Source organism: Cucumis sativus, chromosome 3 (genome assembly GCF_000004075.3).
Source record: "Cucumis sativus cultivar 9930 chromosome 3, Cucumber_9930_V3, whole genome shotgun sequence".
Classification (NCBI taxonomy): Eukaryota; Viridiplantae; Streptophyta; class Magnoliopsida; order Cucurbitales; family Cucurbitaceae; genus Cucumis; species Cucumis sativus.
In genome coordinates, this window is record NC_026657.2 from 4,920,031 (window position 1) to 4,940,869 (window position 20,839).

Below are 20,839 nucleotides of genomic sequence, written 5' to 3' on the forward strand. Positions count from 1 at the left end.
TTCAAGTCATAATGCTTGGGTGTGACGTTTCAACATTTTCATATGCAAGCCTACCAGAGCTAAAAATGTTCAAAATGTACTATAGGGGAGACATACTTGTTGAATCTCTGCCCAAGCCTTGTTATACTCTTTGCAATCTATGCTTTCTTATTGCAATTGACAGTCTTCAAAGCTTGTTTTAACAACGATTTCAATGAATTTATTTCTCTCATGTTTTCTAAAACATTTTTCCAAAAACGTGGATGGAGGTTGAATCGTACATTGAGTTTGTTCGCAATTTTCAGTTTTCGATCGGCTGACTTGTTGATAGGATTGAACAAGTGTTGCACAATCACTTGTCTCGTGTTTGAAAGGTTGCGATTGTGACACGCTACACCACTCTCTATCACTACTAGTCTCGCCAAATCTTGCAGTTGAGGTCAGTTTTGGATTGTCCAGTAAGTTTTCTGGGTTTTTCTTGAGGATCTATACTACCCAGTAGCCTTTGGCTTCAAATGACTAGATAATTCTTATCACGTTTTAGTGTCAGATTGAAGAGTGGTGGTATCGTTTAGTTACTATCCAGCAGGTTCGATAAGGTCACTACTACAAAACTGGCAATACTTGAGCTTAAAAACTGTCAAGAATAAGAGAGGTTTACTTGATAGATTTTAAGCGTCAAGTACAATTATACTTGACAGATAAAAAACGTCAAGTATATAAGATTACTTGACGCTTTTTATGCGTCAAGTAATCCAATGTCAAAAATAAGGAGGTTTTTTGTTTGACAATTTATAAACGTCAAGAGTGTATTTATTCTTGACACGTTTTACATGTCAAGACTTTTTTTTTCTTTTAAATAAAAAACTGTACAATATGAAATACCCATATAATTAATATTGCACCTGTTTTGAAATCCAACAATGATATACAAACATGATCAATAATTGAACTATTTACATTTTTTGAATCAACCCAAACCTTCAATCAAATAACTAACAAATTGCGTATATATCATTGAACATATACATATCGTTGGTCAAAACAATATACTTACAACATAGAAACATATCGTTCTATTACAAAACGAGTTATAAACATCATTCTTAATCATAAAACACAAAGTATATGTAATAATAAGTGTTGTGCACAATTAATAATAAATATTGTTCACAATTACATAAATCACATCATCCTAAAATCTTATTCACAATTGAGTTACCGGTCACCAATGTATTTTCCCTGAGTGAAGTATTCAACGCACAACTCCTCCACAAGAACTTGTTGTTTGCCTAAGTCTTGTTGACCTTCCAAATATATAAGCTTATGGCTGTCTAGAGTATTTCCCCTGAAAATACAATGCAAGTGTCAGCAAAAATCATACTTTCAAACTCTATTCATACTTTCAAAGTCTATAATATTCAGTCTTAACTATCAAGCAAACCAAAAATAATAGGCAAGGCAAACTGTCAAGGTAAAGTCTTCTTTGATCCCGGAGTTTGTGAAGGGAGGACCTTCATCTATGTTGGCTGTAGTTGCCAAGTCAAAGTCCACTGCAGCCTTCTCATTAATATTTATCTCTGAAATTGGGGACAAGGTGACTTTTTCTTTTTAATATTTATCCCCCAAACATTGCTCAAATGTCCAAGGCTCTACCCCTGAAAGTAAATTCAGGGTTCTCAAATAGTCAAATGTTCCGCCTAAAAAGCATTATGGTTTGTACATTGCTTTTATGTTCTACGAGTGGTATAAGGTTGATGAGGAATTATAGGATCTTCAATTCTTCATGGATAAATTTAGAGGGCTAGAGGATGTTTGGGAGAAGTTCATTAGGATAAAAATGAAAGCATACGATGTGTTAAAAATGAAGGAAATTCAAGTATTGCATAAAACTATTCCACACATTTACGAATGTCAATTTACCTTTTTTATTTCAACCAACCTTGCACTGAACTCTCGCCGCTTATTGTTAAAAAACAAAGTTACTAAGATCAAATTGAAGAAATCAAGAAGCAATATAGAAATTCTTTCACAGTATATCAGAAATCAAGATCAAAATATGCATTCTCAACTTGCCTAGAATTAATATTGCGAAGCAAACAAGAAAACATATTTCTTTTTAGACAGAAAGCAAAAATGCTAGAGAAGAAAACAAATTTTTGGTTTGAGCAGTGAAGAATGTCTTAAATCATAAAAAAACATACAAGTACGGAGCAAGCATTTCTACCTGCTGCTGGTAGTACTCTGCTACATAATCTTCAGGACCTGAATACATTCACCAAGAAAAGAGTGAGAAAAAGATGAATGAAGTTCCAAGCTTCTTTTGCTTCTTTATTTTCTTTCTTTCTTAACAGACCAAAATCTAACTATGTTCTATGTCAATCCCAAATTACAAAAAATAGTAGTAGCTATACAAACAGAAACATGTTTTTACAAAGGCAAAAGAAAGATAAATTTTTAACAAGATCCAGGACCATAAACTAGCCAACTCAAAGTAGAAACCCAAAATATTGCGGAACTATTGCTTAACTCTATATACCACAACCAATGAACTTCAGAACTTAAATATGGAGAAAAAAAAAAATACTAAAGTGTAAGAATCAATCAACCACAAAACATTCACACCCAATTATAGCAAAATAAATAAATAAATAATTCTTCAGCTTCTCATTCAGGCCTTTGAAACTTGGTATTACATATTCTCTTGTCCAAATTTTAAATTAAGAATGATTAGGTCAATAGTTCATTAAATAGACAAAATAAAGCCAACGAAACCTAAAATTTCCCCATTATTCAACGCAAAACTAAAAGAATTTTTTTTGACAAAGAACGAAAAGAAAAATCGTACTATGTCAGAACATAAATTAAAGAGGAAGTAACAAAGTGGGAGAAGAATAAATACTCTTCATAAACAAAAGAAAAAATGAATTAAAATAAAATGAATGTATGCAGCAGCTATTATTTCTGAAGTCGACTCAAAGTTTTTACCACTACATATTTTGATGTCAGTATAGTCAGAAGCTTGTGCTTTCCTTCTTCCATTTTTTTTATAAGAAAACCTCAGATCTGATGCATTTCAGTTTGCAACTTCCCATACATTATTAGTCAAAACCTCCAAATCCAAGCCCTAGGTTTCATTAACCCAAACCTCCGAAGTCGTATAGAGTACGTCCTTGCTTATTGAGCGCGTACACAACATCCATGGCGGTGACAGTCTTCCGGAGAGTGTGCTCAGTGTAAGTGACGATGTCGCGAATGAAATTTTTAAGGAATATCTTGAGAACATTCGAGTTTCTTCTCCCTTTTCAAGACCTTTTCCTCCTTTCCCTCTGTCGGACATTGTTGCGTGGATTGGTGGAAATTTTTTGTGCAGAAGAAAAATCATGCAAGGGCAAAAGGGTTTGGTATAATGCATGTGAAGAAGATGAGGAATCGTGGGAAAATGAATTTGTTAAGAAATTTGGGGGAAAAGGAAATTTGGGGATATAGAGAAAATAAAGAAGAAGAAAATTTTGGGAATATATTTTTTTTAGAGAAGGGAAAATTTTATTTAAAATTAGGTAATTTTTGACATTTAAAAAATGTCGAGTAAATAAAATTTTACGTGATGCTTCTAACCCGTCAAGTATTGGAGAAAAAAATTGAAAAATGATGTATTTTTCTAGTTTTTCGTTATTCTTGACATTTTTTAAAACTATCAAATATTTCTAAGTTGCAGGCGTCAAGTAATCCTATTTTTGTAGTAGTGGTTTTCATTAAGATTTTGGTGATTGGTAAAGGTGAGAATGATGAAAATGTGAATTAGAGTTTTGAGTAAGGATTTGCTTATGTTAGTTGTATGTTTTCAAGAGTTTCGACTATATATTAAGTTTTGGCTTTGGTTTCACAATACTCATTACATTTTGATGATAGATTTGAATTTTAGGAGAGTTTGAGCCACCGTCCAACCATTCAAAGTAGGCGTTTCGCATAACTTGGGTAAGATTATATTTTAAGCTTTATTGAGTGGATTTTGAGTACCCATTGGTTTCAGCATTATTATTGAACAACCCATAGTTTTTGGATACTAGGGTTTGATAATTTGAAGGCCGTTAGAGGATTGTCCTTTGAAGTTAAGGTTACTTTGCTATGTACTTGGAAAGTTTTGGAGTAATTTTGTTGAGTTTTCTTAGAATTCTCAAACGCTCATTGAGTTTAAGCATTCAGATAAAACTACTCATGTTATTACAATCCTTGAGATGAATGCTAAAGATTGAAAATGAACTTTCTATCAACTTTGCAGTTCGCTTGGGTGTTACTTCATAAGCTTCGAAACATAAAATGGTTTTAGGTATTATATTCGTATTTAGAAAGTTGTTGATGTACTGTCAAGACAATTTTTGACAAGGTATCGACAAGGTTTTAGATAAATTTAGTGAGTTGTCTCATAGTTCTTAAAAACTCATTTAGATTTGGCATGAACTTGATATTACACATATTGTTTTGTATGAGAGATTGAAGATTTGGGGATCGTGGAAGCATTGATCAACACACTTAAGGTCATTTTGGACAAGTTGGGTAACTTCCTAAGTTATTGACTCGTTTGATTGATATTGAGATTGTTAATGGATCTAAATCTCTAAGATATGGATATTGGGTATAAGAGCGCAGTGAAATGAAAGGCCAACAAGTTTGACTTAGTTTAGACATTCAGTTTATTAAGAATTTAGATTTGAGGTTTAATGGGTCGTTGAAAATGGATTTTTAAAATTAACGAGTGTCATGTTATGGATATGTGTTTTGAGAGATTTATTAGTGGATTGTAATTCATTTAATTTGTAACTAAATTCCTAATTGGATACAAACTTTGAGCTAGTTTGGACGACTGTGTGGTGACACACATTTGATGTGATTTGAGTTTGAAGTATAAATATATATATATATATATATATATATATATATGTAATTTTCCACTCTTTTGAGGTTTGACAATTCATATCTAAGAGGAGATGCTACCAAAATTTCTATGAATTTCATAATACTTGTTCTATAAAAGTTTAAGTTGAAAAAAGTTATTTTCAAAAAGGTGTTTTCATTCCACGATCTAGGTTAGAGGAGAAAACTTAGAACGAGGTGTGACAAAAAGCGTTTCTCTTATTTTTTATACGGGATTACTTGACATTCTTAAAAACATCAAATACACATATACTTGACTAAGAGAGAATGTCAAGTAATACCGTTTTCGTAGCGCGGAGTCATATGTTGTAAAAAAATTAACTAGAAAAAGGAGGATAACAATACACCTAATTGAAATTTCAAATTATATATACATGTGGGTGAATGACATGTGTTCTCATTTTTTGTTTGAAAAAATGAAGAGATGTCACATTCACATAAATTTGGGCCACCTACTTTTCTGTATATAGTTAATGAGAACATTATGTAAAAGACTACAGACCACACATTTGTTGATAATATTTAGTAAGAACATTATTATATACATATATAAAATCATACAAATACAATAATCAAAACATAAACATAACAATATTTTTGTGTAAGAGAGAGCTTTTGAATTAAAAAGATTTAGAGTGGTACAGAATCAACAAGCAAAGATTTGATATGGGCTTTTGTGGAGCCATGAGATTGTGTATATCCATCTCCATCTTTGTAAATCACATTAAATAATCTTGTAAGGTTCAAAACTCTCATAAGAACACCCCTTGGAACCTCATCTTCTGTGATAACAGCACAATAATTCTCAACCATATCCTTCCATAAATCATCTATTTGTTTACGTAATGCAATTAGGGCTTCGTACTCTGATAAATGATTTTGTTCCATGTAACATTCAATGGCAGAGGCCACATGACCTCGCTCTTGTTCAAACTATGAATCAAAGATGATTTATTGATCAACATATGTACTTTAGTAATTAAAATAAAGATAATCATGGAACTAGGAAATGATGTAGCTAACCTTATGTGAAACGATGTCGTTCATGAGCCTACAAATAACAGCGGAGGCTTTGAGAATATTAGGCATGGAGGTGATCCATTGAACGATTTGTTGTGTGGCCATGTGTGAACCCATCCCTAAGAGAGCTGTTACCATAAGCAATTTGTGGCCAAAAGATATTAAAGCAATATCCAAGTATTCTTCCACTTTTGGGGTGTATCCTTCCTTACACCATGTGGCCTCTACCAAAAATACCCTTCCAAGCTCCTTTGTCTACAAAATATACAATCTTAATCAGTGTTGAATCATCACAAAACTTTAAAATTATTAGTATTTCTTTATTTTTTATTATTGTTATTTATTATTTTTAATTTGTAAGAATTATCGTTGTCACGTGCCTTAGACGACACGAAACGACCGACGTTCTAAAAAATGGTTAATTTTAAAATAATACAAAAAAGAATTACCACTAATATCTTTCATTAGAGTTGAGTTTGGGAGTTGTTTGTGTATGAGAAAATTTTAACACTATAACACTCGTTTGAAAATCGTGACCAAATTTTATATCTTGAACTGAAAGCATTATTTAAATAAAATTGATTTGAAAAAATAACATTTTCAAGACATCTTACCTCAATATTTAAAATGGTGATCTCATAAAATAAATGGAAAAGATTCCATCTACAGGACTATAATAATTTTTTCTCAAGATCTATTGTATGATAGTCTTTGTATAAATGGTTTAACACAAGGGTTAAAAGTACATGCATACATAGGTATATTTAAAGCATAAATAAAATATGAATTTAAGAGTGTGTGAGTTAGGATTGAATAGTAAGAATAAGGAAAAAATAAAGAAGCAAAATAAAATAAATAAAATGAAAAAAAAGTGTAACTAATAATAGAATTTTTTTAAAATATTAGATTTTACTATTATAAATCCAAAATTTTATTATATTTTAATTTATTTTACTATTTTAAAAAATGAATTGATTAATAATAGTAATAATACGATAACAATAAATATAATAAGGATAAAAGTAGGGAGAACTAACTTTTTTTGTTTGACTTTTGTTTCTCTATGTGTTTCCAAAAGAGAGGAAAAATTTAAAGGTTGAGACAAAAAAAATTTAATAACAATAATGACAAAAGAAAAAGAGATAGCAATAAACTTTTCCTCATTTTCCTTTCTTTCCCTATATGTTTTCTAAAACAAAAGAAAAACAGACTAATGGTTAGCTCTCTAAAAGAGAGTGATGCGTGGTATAAAATGCATATCCTTATAAGTTAATCCCTACAAAATAAAACTTTCAACTAAGTGTTGATTAGAAGAGAAGTGACAAGAAAATAATAATAGATAACATATCCTTAATTAAAAGTTAAGAACCAATTAGTAAGAAATAGATAACAAAGGAATAAAGGATGGTTTACTAGAGGAGACTCTCATTTGTTCAATGTTAAGTCCTAATATTTCTCATACCGCTTCTTTCATGTGATGGATGCAATATGGTGTTGTTTCTGTTTCCTTTTGGCTCATTTCTTGTTCAATTTCTTCAAAAACATCTAACAAAGCCTCGTAGTACATCTTCATATAATTTGGAAGTTGCTTTGTTTCACTCTTGTCCCATCTGCAAAATTAAATATTCCATTATTACACTTCTTCTTTTACTTCAAATTTAGAAAAATTATTGTAGTTAAATGGTAAATAATTGATAATAATATATACAAAGTATAACAAAAGTTTAGTTTCTATCAATACAATACACTAGGAATACAAATGTTTCTACCACAAAAATATTTAATTTTAAAAATAATTAACTGCTTTAATTTAAATAGTTCTAAAGGAGTTTAAAGGGAGGGATTTTCAAACAAATATTTCCTGTCAATCAAAACAAGTCTTTTGCATTCAATCTACTTCATGCTCGAACTTTTTTTATTATTTCTTTTGTAATGTGTCAAATTTGATGGATGATCCTCTAACTCCTATGCTTTTGTTAAAGTATAGTTTATAAGTATTAAAATAATTGGAAAACTTTTAAATTTTGGCTCCTAATTATGATAACAATGAAATCATAAAATTCTAGATTTTGTCCAAATTGGTTTGGGAATGTGAACGTGTTTAATTGAAATTATGGGTGTTTAATTGGGAGTGAGAAAAGTAGAAATAATGGGTGAGTGAAGTGATAATAGGATAATATATTTGGTAGGAGTATTAATTAACTTCTAATTTATATACAAACATTTTTTTTCAATAACATGGGGTTTGATAGAACAACCACCATTAAATAGTATACATTAAACACACTATAAGTTGAGATATACTTTTTTTTTTTTATAGTACAAACTTTATATCACATGAACATTATGTTCACGTTGCCCTTAAAGAAAGGTATAAATAAGTAAATTAAACTAAAATTGATGGATATTTTATGCATTATTTATTATGGATGGACAATAATATTTGCTATATTTAAAAATATTTTTAGCTATTTTATCGTTAAAAATAATTATGATAAAAGGGATAGATTTGATGTTAGTGGATTTATGAACAACTATGAATTTTACTTTTTAAAAATTAATTTCCATTCAAAAGTTTTTGTAAAATAATTTTTTTTGTTAGAATAGAATATAGAAGAATAATTATAATTGGTGGCAATTTTAGAAATAATAGTAAAATATATAGCAACATTTTTAAAAAATGCAAATATACAAAATCAATTTAGGATAAACTTTTATGCTCGATAGATCAGTTACATATAGAGTTATATCATTAATAGAATTTGACAGATTTTGTTATATTTATAAATTTTTTAAAATATTGTTATATACTTCATTACTTTTAATCTAATTACTATATTTGCAACTATTCTAATATAGAAATGAACGTTCCAAGGGACAATTATGTTGAAAAATGAGAAGGCATACATGATATTATTTAAAATAATTAAAGCTATTTTCAAATATACATAACAAAATCAACCAACTTATTTATAAATATATGAAAAAAAGATCAAGTGATATATATCTAACTAGATTTATGACGATTCTATCACTAACATTTTATTTTGTGTGATGAAAGATAAAAAGAAAGAAAGATAGATAAAATGAGAGAAGGAAAACCACCTCTCAAGTGCAAGGGTCAAGAGTTTGAGTTCTTCAAAAGTGCCATAAACATCATAAATGTCATCTAACATTGATCCAATAGCAATAACTTTGGTCATAATAAGTCTAGCGGTTAAAAGTTGAGGTTCAAAGAATATCCCAAGAGCAAAAAAATATCCCTCCACAATCCTGTTCCTTGCAAATGACAGTTTTTCAGCAAAACCATAATCATCCCACCACCTGTTCCAATCAAACTAAGTTAATTATTTATGTTTCTTTAAAAATGAAAAATGAAATATTAAACATAATTAAACGAAAGCATATCAAAACTTTAAAACTGTTCACTTTGAGATGTAAGCAATCTCTGTCTGATGAAGGTTTTGCAGTTTGTTGAAATCCATCTTTGCAAAGTTAAGCAAACTCTCATTCCTCCATGGCTTCTCGCTGTACAAACCAATGTGGTGTCTTGCTTTAAGCCTTGGTAGATTCTTGTACATCGGCCACTTCAGAGCTTGCCGGATTTCCGCTGCAACCATTGGATCGGTGGTTGGGTCTTGGACAATGGCTTCCAACTGAGCGGTAGCAAAACAAAACGCTTCGTCTAATGCTTCTTCTCCTTGCATCCTCAATTGCGATGCTTCATATAAACTCAAGAGTTCTTCTACATTGTTATCGTATGAACTTTCCCATTTTCCTCGAAACCTATCGAATGGCTCTGCAAAAGAAAGATTGAAGATTATTTTGCGATAATAGGCCACTCCATACTTTTATGATGAACAGTATTACATGCCTTATCTATCTTTTTTACCCCACTATAGATATAAAGATATTCATTAATAATTATTCCTAGTTTAACAAGTTTTTGAATAATTGGATGAGATGCATCTAAGCAGTCGGTAGTTAACCCGTTTGAACACATGATTCTCATTCTTTGATATCCATATTAAATCTCTCTTATTGAACATAGAAACCTCTAACAGGTGAGGGTAGATTTAACAGACTTACCCGATGATACGTTGTAGCCTTGTTGTCTTAGAAGTCTGAAACAGAGAGTCATATTGTAAGGATTATCATCACCATTCTTTTCTGAAGTAATAGTAATATGATGGAGTTGTTGAAGTATGTTGTTGATTTCATTTTCGAAATGATAACAAACGCCTAAGCGTTGGATTAAATCGATGAGTCTCAATTTCTCAGGTTCATCTTTTGTTGTAGAAACCAACTCCATTTTTATTTCTTCTTTCAATTCTTCCGTTTGTTTCTCCATGACCTTGTTGCCTTTTTCCTTCAAAAAAATGTACCAAAGTAATTAAGTTTGAGATTATATGTCACCACAAATAAATAAATATCAAAATGCCAAAACACTGCCTATATATATATAGTAGGATAAATAATCAAATACTCCAGTAACCAAATTACTGACATATTTTAACGATATCTAGCTTGGTCAATGAATAATGATTCTTAACTGTCTTGGAAGAATTATTAGAAAGGTAAAAGTACTCAAAATATTTACAAATATATAATAAAGTTTTCAAGTCTACAAATGATAGACACTAATATACTTCTATCAGTATCATTGATAAACAATGATTTGAAGTGTATTAGTGATTGCCAATATTTGGTCTAGATACTAAAATTTTACTATATTTTATAAAACTTTGGTTTCTTATACTGTATTTAAAAACAATCGTGATTATTACCGGAGGGAGAGAATGATAGGAAAGAAAGTAGTCTCCCCAAACACTCGCTTGAAATTGAGCGGACCTTCGAATCACTTCAAAAGAGTTTGGAATTGCTGATACGTTTGAACTCATTCTCCTTTTTTTTTAAAGAAAAATATATATATCTATATATGTTTGCTGTCGAAATTAGCTTTAGCTTTTTGGTGAGGAAGGAAACGAAGACATGTTCTCCAAATTTATAGAGGGAATGATGGGAAAGGAATGAGGTTTAGCTTTGGAGAGATTTGTCTTTATGTTGCACAATTTTTCTTTTCCCACATTTTATTGAAATAACTGCCAATATAAGGATTAGATTAAGAATACTAGTATATATAACAACATTTTAAAAAAATTGTAAATATAGCAAATTTTTTCAAAATCCATCCATAACAGAAATCTTTCATTGATAAACCGTGTTGTAAATATTGGTCAATATAATCATTAGTACACCGTAAGAGTCTAGTAGTAATAGACTATTATATTTACAATTTTTTTTAAATCCTAAACAAATAACCCTAAAGAATTAATTATTATTCTTAACCTTGCTCTAAATTATTTGATCATATCTGTATTCGTATAACTCTACTTTAGTTAAATAAATGACTACTCCTCTACAGGTATGTTAATAAATTGAAAAACACCTAAAAATGAAAAACACGTTATTTACAATAAAGATGTGTAAGCTTTTCATTTTCTTTATTATTTATAGGAAAATTTCTATGGAATTAGTACTAAAAAAAAGTTTCAAAAACAGAAAACAAATTTTTGCCATTTTAAATGTGGTTTTAACTAAATGTTGGCTTCAAATTTTGATTGGATATACGTCCCATTCATTTATCTTCCCAATTTTTTTGTTCTATTTAATTGACTCGATTATATTTGGTTTTCAGCCTTATATAATTTTCTATCTTAAGTATTTTTTCATTTATTCATATTATCTATATGTGATGGAACAAAGACAATACCTACCTGCATGTAGATACCTATTTTTATTTTTCTAACGATGGCTAAACTTTTATTCTTATTACTTCTTCCTAATTTGTGATACACTCCGATTCTATAAATAGAGACCATTGTCATTTAAAAAAAAAAATAGTTTCTTAAACAAAGAATTCTTTGGAAAGAAAAATTTCTTACCAAAAAAATCTTTAGAGAAAAGTTTTTTTTTTTCTTCCGAACAGAATCTCTGCCCATTGGAATAAAAGTTTATGCAAAAGGTATTGTTCTTTTACATTAAGTTAGTATCTTTACTTTTTTTGTTTCCTACTTTTTTCCTTTTTTATTCCTCTTTACCAAATCAAATCTCGTTAATATATAAAATTGTTTTTTATTGCTTTCTTTTACTTTCATTGTTATTTTTTTATAAAAAAATCTTAGTCTTTTTTCTTTATCTCTAAAAACTAGAGAAAAAGAAAAAGATAAGATTTTTTTTAAACCTTGACCTTTATTTTTTTCTCTTTAAAAAAAAAAATATATATATATATATAAAAGATTATGCACTTATATTTAAATTTCTTACGTCTTACTTTACTTTTTATTATATTATTATTATTATTATTATTGTTGTTGTTGTTGTTATTATTATTATGGGTGGCGGCAACAGCCTCACCTCTATTTAATTTTTTTTTTTCCTTTTTCTTTTTTTTCTTCTTTCTTTTTCTATTTGATATATTTTCGTTTTTTAGTGTTTTTATTTCTTTTAACTTATTTTTGTTGCATACATAATAAATATTATCATGTAGTATTAAATTTATTAATATTATTTTTTACACCTTGTAATGCTACCACGATATTTTATATCAATTTTTTTTATATCATATTTATATTTACTTTTTATCATTTAAAAAAAAATCCATGGAATTAGAAATATTTGGAAGTTCGTTATTTCTAAATTCTTGAGATAAGGGAATCGGTTCTTTGGGAGTCCAAGATCGATTCCCAACATTTTTTAAAATAAAATCTTATCATACTTGCTTAATTCATTGTGTAATATATTTGTTGCTTAATTCATTGTGTGATATATTTGATTCTATTGTGTATTATTTTCTATTGACCTAATTTTAAAGTCTTTCTTAAATTTTCTTTTTTAACCGTTTAGAAATTTTTACTTTAAAACTATCATTTTTAATTTTTTTAAAAATGTTTAAAATATGAATCTATATTTCATAAGTTTTCCCTAATCAACTTTTTCAATAACTCACTTCTATTTCGCTAAAAAAATTCCTAGGATGAAATTTAGGAAATTTGGGAGTTCGATTTCCTACAAATCTTAAGGTGAGGGATCAATATCTTTGAGAGTCCAAGATTTGATCCCAAGAAAAAATAAATTTAATCAATATTTTTATCTTTCTTTGAAGACTAGTGCATGATAGACTTTGAGAAATTGTAATATTTTCTCATTTTTTTTAAGGTGAGAAACTTTTATCAATATATAGTCTAATTAATTGAATATTATTCCACTTATTTTATGAGTTCATTGCTTCAAATATTGGAGCAATGAGGGGTAAAATAAGACATTAGTTTTAAAATAAATTAAAAAATAATTTTCAATTCAAGATTTTAAGTTTAGCCACCATTTTTCTAAATGGGTGTTTTGGGGGTGCTAATACCTTCCCCACACACAAATGACTCCCGAACTCAACTCTATTTTTGGCAGACCATTTTTTTAAAATTGTTTACTTTATTTTGATGTCCAATCACACCGTAAAAAAGATTGGTGGCGACTCATATTTTCTTTTAAAACTAGCTCTTTTGAGGACGTCGGCCGCTCCGCATCGTTTCGGGCACGTGACGACAACTTGATGACTTCACTGAGGACATGAGGCTTTACCTCGAGAGTTTGGACATTTTCTCTTTTATCTTGAATTATTTTATTCTAAATTTATTGTGTGTAGTTATTGAACATTTAATTATTACACACACAATCACGAGTCTCCTACCCAGGCTTTACCTTCATAAGATTAGAATTGAGAACGGAATAGTGTTGACCTTCGAGAAGCTTATGCTTCCGTGCATGCACATGAAAAATTCTCACTCAACTTGGTCAATTCGTCATGTATTACTTTGACCAAATTGGGAACCTTTATCATTTAGAAATTTTAGAATTAACCTCACTTTTAAATTTTGTATGCATTATACCAGTGTATTACAACACGCATTTACACGTATATTTCTTTTTAATTTCATTGATTGATTCTTTTTACTTATGTTGGTTCAATTATCACAATTGCATAATTTTTTTTAATAAAGGTTAACACTATTTCATTTTTCAATTTTGGTTTTTCTTAATCAATTAACATCTTAGTAATTAGAGTTTTTTTCATAGTTCAAAACTTTTTTTAAAAGAAGAGAATTCTACAACTTTTCTTCATATATTTCAAAGATTAAACACTATTTTTCTTTTGAAAAACATATTTATCCAACTTTTTTTTTTCATAAAAGAATATATATTCAGTAATATTTAGTATCATTTAATATTTTTTTAATATAATAACTATTTAAATCCAAATAAAAGAATCATGTCCGTATTAAATAACATAGCTTTAAAAATTAAAATTTTGAGAATGATTTTTTGAAATACTAAAAAATATGATTAAGAAAATTGCAAAAAGAAAAAAAACGATTGTGTAACTAACATTTCGTTTCATCAATTTATTTTTTGAAAACGTCATGCATATTATTTTCGACTTTTTTTTCAATATTCTTAAAATAAATTTGGACATTTTACTAAATATCCATCCAACAAATTTGACTAAGTAATTGAAAGAGAAACTCTTAAATCAATATATGCTTCTAATAAATGATTAATTTTGACGGTTTAATAAAACTTTTGGGTTGAGTTTTATCTACTAACTTTTTCATCTCATATAACCATATTGTTATACATTTTATCTTGTTAAAAATTGCATTAAGTAAATTTTGATTTCTTCCTAAGAAGTCATACTTTTACTAAGACATTTTTGTTGCCTCATTTAATAAATAACTAATAACGTTTTAACGTTAATAAATTTTTTTTTTTTGGAAATATAAACTTAAAGAGTGAAAATATTTGCCAAAAAAAAGTTTTTTTTAGAAAGAAAATATATTATGGATAGTGTTGTACTATGCTATTATTGCATTATTATATCTTTTACTTGTATGATCTAGCACTAAGAGTCATTTCATTATCATGCACTATAATCATATGTTTACAAACACGTACTTGTATGTATGTTATAAACCGTTAGCTAGTATTTTATTTAAAAATCTCATTAATTAGTAATTGCATTTAACTTTTTATATTAGTAATTTTTTTATTCACTTTAGAATGATGATATGTTGCATTGTTGATAAAATTTCACATGCATAAATCCTATGCTAGTAAATAACTTTAAATACCTAACCATTCTCTCTCTTTAGAAGGATTAAAAGGGTCAAAGTTTTTACAAATAGTTGAAAAGATTTCCACCCCTCATTCATTATTGGTCGAGATCATGGAAGAGTTTTCCAACCAAGTGCAAGTAATCAGGAAGATGTGTCAAAGTGTTAAAAGGACAAGTGGCAATGGTTTTAAAGTCCCTCGCTTAAATTAAGGATAGACCAGTAGTAGTAGGGCATTCAAACAAGTGAAATTGGTATAGAACCAACCTTGAAACGATGTTTCGCCTTACCCACATGCTCTTACTTCAAAAAAGCTATTAGATTCATCATTGGTTAAACACAACAAATGTGCCATTTGACTGACTTAGTTTTTACGGCGAATGAGAAAACTGACATGAAGACCTTTGAAGACAAGTCCCAAAGAAAGTTTATGTCAAAGTTTTTAGAAGAGAGATTGAGTGTAATAAAGAACAACATTTATGAAGAAATTAAGGCGACACAATTGTGTCTAGTCTTAGACGTCATCATTACAACACCCAAGTTCAAGAGGCTAAAATTTGGAAAGTTTAATGAAAGTCATTTCATCATATACGATTGAAGGATGTCAATCCACTTCCACAATGACAATTTCTTTTCACCAATTCCAAGAACGTTGGATTTGACATTATTTGATCTCATGATAAAGAACATATTTTTTGTTAAGTATGGGGTGTGACGAAGGCGCTACGAAAGTGTCAACCTAGTTGAGATGTTCTGGTGAGGCTATTGATCCCACCTCTGTTTTTAGTTGTTTGTGCATAAGAAGATAGCCTAGTTAGCTCAACTGCTCATTAGTATATGTAGTTGGATATCTCTCAAGTGCGCAAGTATTGAAATAGTACAAAGACATTATTAGTTTGACCTCATACCATTTAAATCATTAGTGTATAAAAGGAAGCATTAACCACTTCTAAGAAATATGCTTAAGGATGTAAAAAAAATTGTCGATTAGAGGCAACCACTTCTGAGTGAGTAAGAAAATGTCACTAGTGTTATGACTGTTTCATACTGTGATAAAATGCCTCTTACATTATGATAATGATGTTTAAAGGAGAATGGATTACAAAGGATGCAGAAGTAGAAGTTAACATCATTAAAGTACGATCCCACTAAAAGAAAAGATGAAGTGCATGAGATCGACTTAGGACAGAGCATTATCAGTCATGTGTCACTACCATCATTTAAACAAATGAACTACGAAGAGGAAAAGTCAAATAAATAAAGTAAAGAATGACAACGAAGCACTTATTTCCATTATCGTTAGTAGTGCAATTCCATATGATGAGTTGATTTCTCCACGTGTTGCAAAATTTGGAGCATCCCAATTGGAAATAAAGAACTGCCTAAGATCGCTAGAGAAATGGATGGTTATTTTCTATTGGCTACCCTTGAGATCAAGGCAACACCTTTGTAATAGGGGCACCTTTTAATCTTTTGTTGAATTGGATGACATCTTCATAACCATATGTATCGTATTTTTCACAATAAAAATGGATTGTTGGCTCCCACTTGTTTTTCAAGTATATTCTTTTTTGTCGTCGTGAAAAGAAAATGATATCAATGAAGGCCTCATAAATGAAATCAACATGAAGGTTTGATTTCATTTTTTTATCTCTTAACCACGAGAGGAAAAACTAAAATATGTAGTGACTTGAGACGTTGAATAGAGAACAAAAGGTTTGTTGAGATAATAAACCAAAATCTTTAAATCTGATAATCATCGTCGTTGTTGTTCATAAAATGGATTAGTAGGAGTTTTCCTATTTTTATCAAAGATTATTCGAGGGCAGTCTCCCCTTATTTAATATATAGGGTGAAACTGGCTTTTTCTGTCAAAGTCCAAGTATCATCCATCTGAGTAAGACTAAATTGCAAAGCACACAGGATGCTTGTCATCGTTATTTGCAAGAGAGAGCCAATCTCGAAGAAGATTCCCTTGCTTTAGAGACTAAAGAGCCTTTAAGTTCATTATTTATGAAGAGTTTGAAGTCTAAGGAAGGACTTGAAGACTAATATCTAAGTTACATGATCGCTACCTTTTATCGATCTACTTATTACCATCGGTCTCAAGGACTAAAGATGATATTTTATTTGGTAAATAATCACTCCACAGCGATTTTCAAGACAAATTAGCAGCCAGATTACAACTCAAGATCATGATACCTAGTTATCAATTTTTAAATCACCTATTTTGTATGCTCTGACTTGTTTTCTTCTTTTGAAAAGAATCTTGAGAATGTTTGAAAAAAAGAAAACTATTAAAATAAGCATGTCTTATTAAGCATATACATGCATACAAGTATTCATGAATGACATTTATCAATTTGATTTTAGTTGTGATGGCGCTTGTTTTATCCCTGGTCTCCAGCTTATTTATTCTTTTGTCACGAGGCACTTGTTTTATCCCTGGCCCTTGACACCATGTTGCTGTGGTGACGTTTCTTTTATCTCTACCTCCAGCTTATTTATTCTTTTGTCATGAGGCACTTGTTTTATCTCTGACTCTTGACACCGTATTGCTGCGGTGATACTTGTTTTATCCCTGGTCTCCAGCTTATTTATTCTTTTGTCATGAGGTGCTTGTTTTATCCCTGATCCTTGATACCATGTTGCTGTGGTGACATTTGTTTTATCTCTACCTACAACTTATTTATTCTTTTATCATAAGAAGCTTGTTTTATCCCTGGCCCTTGACACCGTATTGCTGCGGTGACGCTTGTTTTATCCCTGGTCTCCAACTTATTTATCCTTTTGTCATGATAGGCTTATTTTGTCTCTGGCCCTTAACACCATGTTGCTATGATGACGCTTGTTTTATCCCTCACTTCCAACTTATTTTTCATGTCATGAGATGTTTATCTTATATTTGGTCCTTGACGTTGGTAATTTATTTAAAATATCTTAGTTTGATGAGTTAGTGGCTACACCTTCGTCCACCTTCTAATTCTACAAGGATGCATGAAGGATTTTTATCCTACCAATATTTTTCTTTAAAAATAATATTAGTAATAATTGCTAAACTTTTATTTATTTATTTTTGAAAAATAGTAAAAAAAATAGTAATAACATACCATCTTATAATATCTCATTTTTATTATTTTAAAAAATTAAAAATAAATCAATTTATTTTAAATAAAATATTTAATATCACATTTATCTTATTTGTACTATTTTAGAAAAAAATCAATAAATTTGTTTTAAATAAGATCTAATATCAATTTTAACTTACTTAAATCATTTTAGGAAAAAAGAAAATCAATTTGAAATAAAAGTATTTTAATATCCATTTGATGTATTAATTTATTTTTCACAAAATCTCAAAATATCTCATTTAATTTATTTTAGAAAAATGAAAATTTATTCTATTAATATAATATCAAAATTTGAATCTATTCTTATTACTTTTTCCTAATTTGTGGTACACTCGGAATCTATAAATAGGAACTCTTGTCATTTGAAAAAAAAAAAAAAAGGGTTTCTTGAACAAAGAATTCTTTGAGAAGAAAAATTTCTTAAAAAAAATATCTTTAGAGAAAGTTTTATTTTTTTTATTTTATTATATTATTTTTTTCTGAAGAGAACCTCTGTCAATTGGAATAAACATTTATGCAAAAGGTATTGTTTTTTTACATTACGTTAGTATCTTTGCCTTTTTTTGTTTGGTACTTTTTTTATTCCTCTTTAGCAAATGAAATCTTGTTAATATATATGATTGTTTTTCTCGCTTTCTTTTACTTTTATTGTTGTTTTTTCTTTTTTAAAAAAATCTTAGTCTTTCTTCATCTCTCTAACAAATAGAGGAAAAGAAATGGACACAAGACTTTTTTTTTTAACCTTGATCTTTAATTTTTCTCTTTAAAAATATATATATATATATATAAAAGATTATGTACCTTATTTAAGTTTCTTATGTCTTATTTTACTTATTATTAATATATCTATTATTTGTTATTAACATTTTTTAATATTTCTCTTTCTTTTACTTCTGCTTTTCTGTTTTTAACTTCTTTTTATTATTATTATTACTTTTACTTTTATATATACCTATATACATATTTAAAAAATAACTTATTATTAATTTCTTTTGTATAACTACTTTTTATATAATAATAATAATAATAATAATAATCTTATTATTATTATTACTTTTTTCTATCATGTCAGTGTAAAGGGTTGAGTGGTTACGTTACCTTTCTCTTTTTTTTAGAGAAATAAGAAACCTCAGTTTTCTTTCTTCTTTTCCTTTCTTTTATGCGTTTCTTTTATGGATTTTACTGATAACTTTATTTGTAGAAGATGGTGAGATGATGTAGACGAAGAGAAGAAGTAGGAGAAGATGCTTGTTAAAGTAGTTCAGTAAGATATCTGCGTCCACTGTGTACTAATTTGGGAGCAAGATTGTATTTCAGTATATGCTGTTTCCAATGATACAAATGTATTTATAGATCTATCCTAAGGCTTTAGTTAAATATTTAGTTAAAGAAGAAGCTAGAAGAAGTTGTAACTAACAAATTTGAGCTAGATTTATTTTACAAAAAAGGATAAACTACTTATTAGTTAAGATTTTCACAAATCTCTTCCTTAAAATATTCAATTTGCAAATTTTTGTGTCTTCTGACTCTCAGCTTTTGATGTTGTCAGTCCTTATATGGTTATAGGAACCCGATTGTTTAAAGACATTTTAGGAATTTTGTTCGAGAAAACAGTTTAATAATTAAATATGTAGCACCATTTCTAAATAATTTTAAAAAAACAACAAAATCTACTCAGGATACACCAGCACTGCTAGCAATTCAGGGTGTCATATGAATGCATTCATAGACTTCAATTAATAATTACAAAGGTTATGGATTGATAAGTAAAGGCTGAATAAGAAGCTTAGTCCTACCCTTAGAATTTGTATATCCACCTTCATCAGAATAAAGTAGAGCCATAACTCTTGTGAGATTTAATACACACATTAGAAATGGCATTGGAACAATAATCGGATGAAGACAAGATTCATTTATAGTCTTCCATGCATCTTCTACCTGCTTAAGAAACTCAGTACATGTTTCTTCTTGTGAACATCCATAATTATCCATGTAACATTCAACAGCAGACACAATATGTTATCTTTCTTTCTCAAACTATAAAAGAAGAAAAAAGAGTAAAATATATATACACTGCCTTTTTTGAATAAGGAGTGAAAGTGCACATATATACCTTGTAAGAGCTCTACAAATGATGCTTGAGGCTTTGAGAATTTTGGGACAATCAGAAAGCCAATCAAATACTTCCTTTGTTGCAATATCACCCATGCCAATAAATGAAATAGTTGAAAGTAATTCATAACCTGATGTAGTTAAAGCCACTTCCATGTATTCTTCATATTTTGGTTTATAATTTTTGTTTAGCCATCCAGCTTCTTTGAAATAGGATTCAGCTTGTCTTTTCATCTATTCACATAAAAAAAGTTAAAACTTGTTATACATATAAGAAACATACCATTATTATTAGGGATATCAATAGAAAAAACTATTAGAAGAAAGAAAATCCTTACAGCTTCTTTTGCAAAGGGAGAGCGATAGGATATTCCATCATTGACTATCTCTTTATCCATCTCTTCAAAAAGATCAAGCAGATCAGTTCTATAATAAACTTTCATGTACTCCGGAAGTAGTAGATTGACCATATGCACACGTCGCATCTAAAAAATT

General features: G+C 29.1%; 2 protein-coding genes and 1 long non-coding RNA gene across 3 annotated transcripts; all 3 read right to left on the minus strand.

The window, feature by feature from the left end:
* Nucleotides 1–961: 961 nt before the first annotated feature.
* On the minus strand, nt 962–3,692 carry LOC116402595. The gene is made up of 3 exons (XR_004215044.1): nt 2,968–3,692; nt 2,207–2,244; nt 962–1,327 (listed from the first exon to the last, which is right to left on the minus strand). It is a non-coding gene; the product is annotated as an uncharacterized LOC116402595 (long non-coding RNA).
* Nucleotides 3,693–5,439: 1,747 nt separating this feature from the next.
* On the minus strand, nt 5,440–10,911 carry LOC101211540 (alpha-farnesene synthase-like). The gene is given in 7 exon segments (NM_001280745.1): nt 5,440–5,847; nt 5,938–6,189; nt 7,397–7,544; nt 9,040–9,258; nt 9,364–9,733; nt 10,024–10,303; nt 10,722–10,911. Coding segments are annotated over 7 exon segments (1,686 nt in total). The 5' UTR covers nt 10,836–10,911; the 3' UTR covers nt 5,440–5,544.
* A 9,021-nt stretch (nt 10,912–19,932) lies between these two features.
* On the minus strand, nt 19,933–20,814 carry LOC101212504 ((+)-gamma-cadinene synthase-like). Its single transcript, XM_031882979.1, is given in 2 exon segments — nt 19,933–20,578; nt 20,683–20,814. Coding segments are annotated over 2 exon segments (726 nt in total). The 3' UTR covers nt 19,933–19,984.
* Between the last annotated feature and the right edge of the window lie 25 nt (nt 20,815–20,839).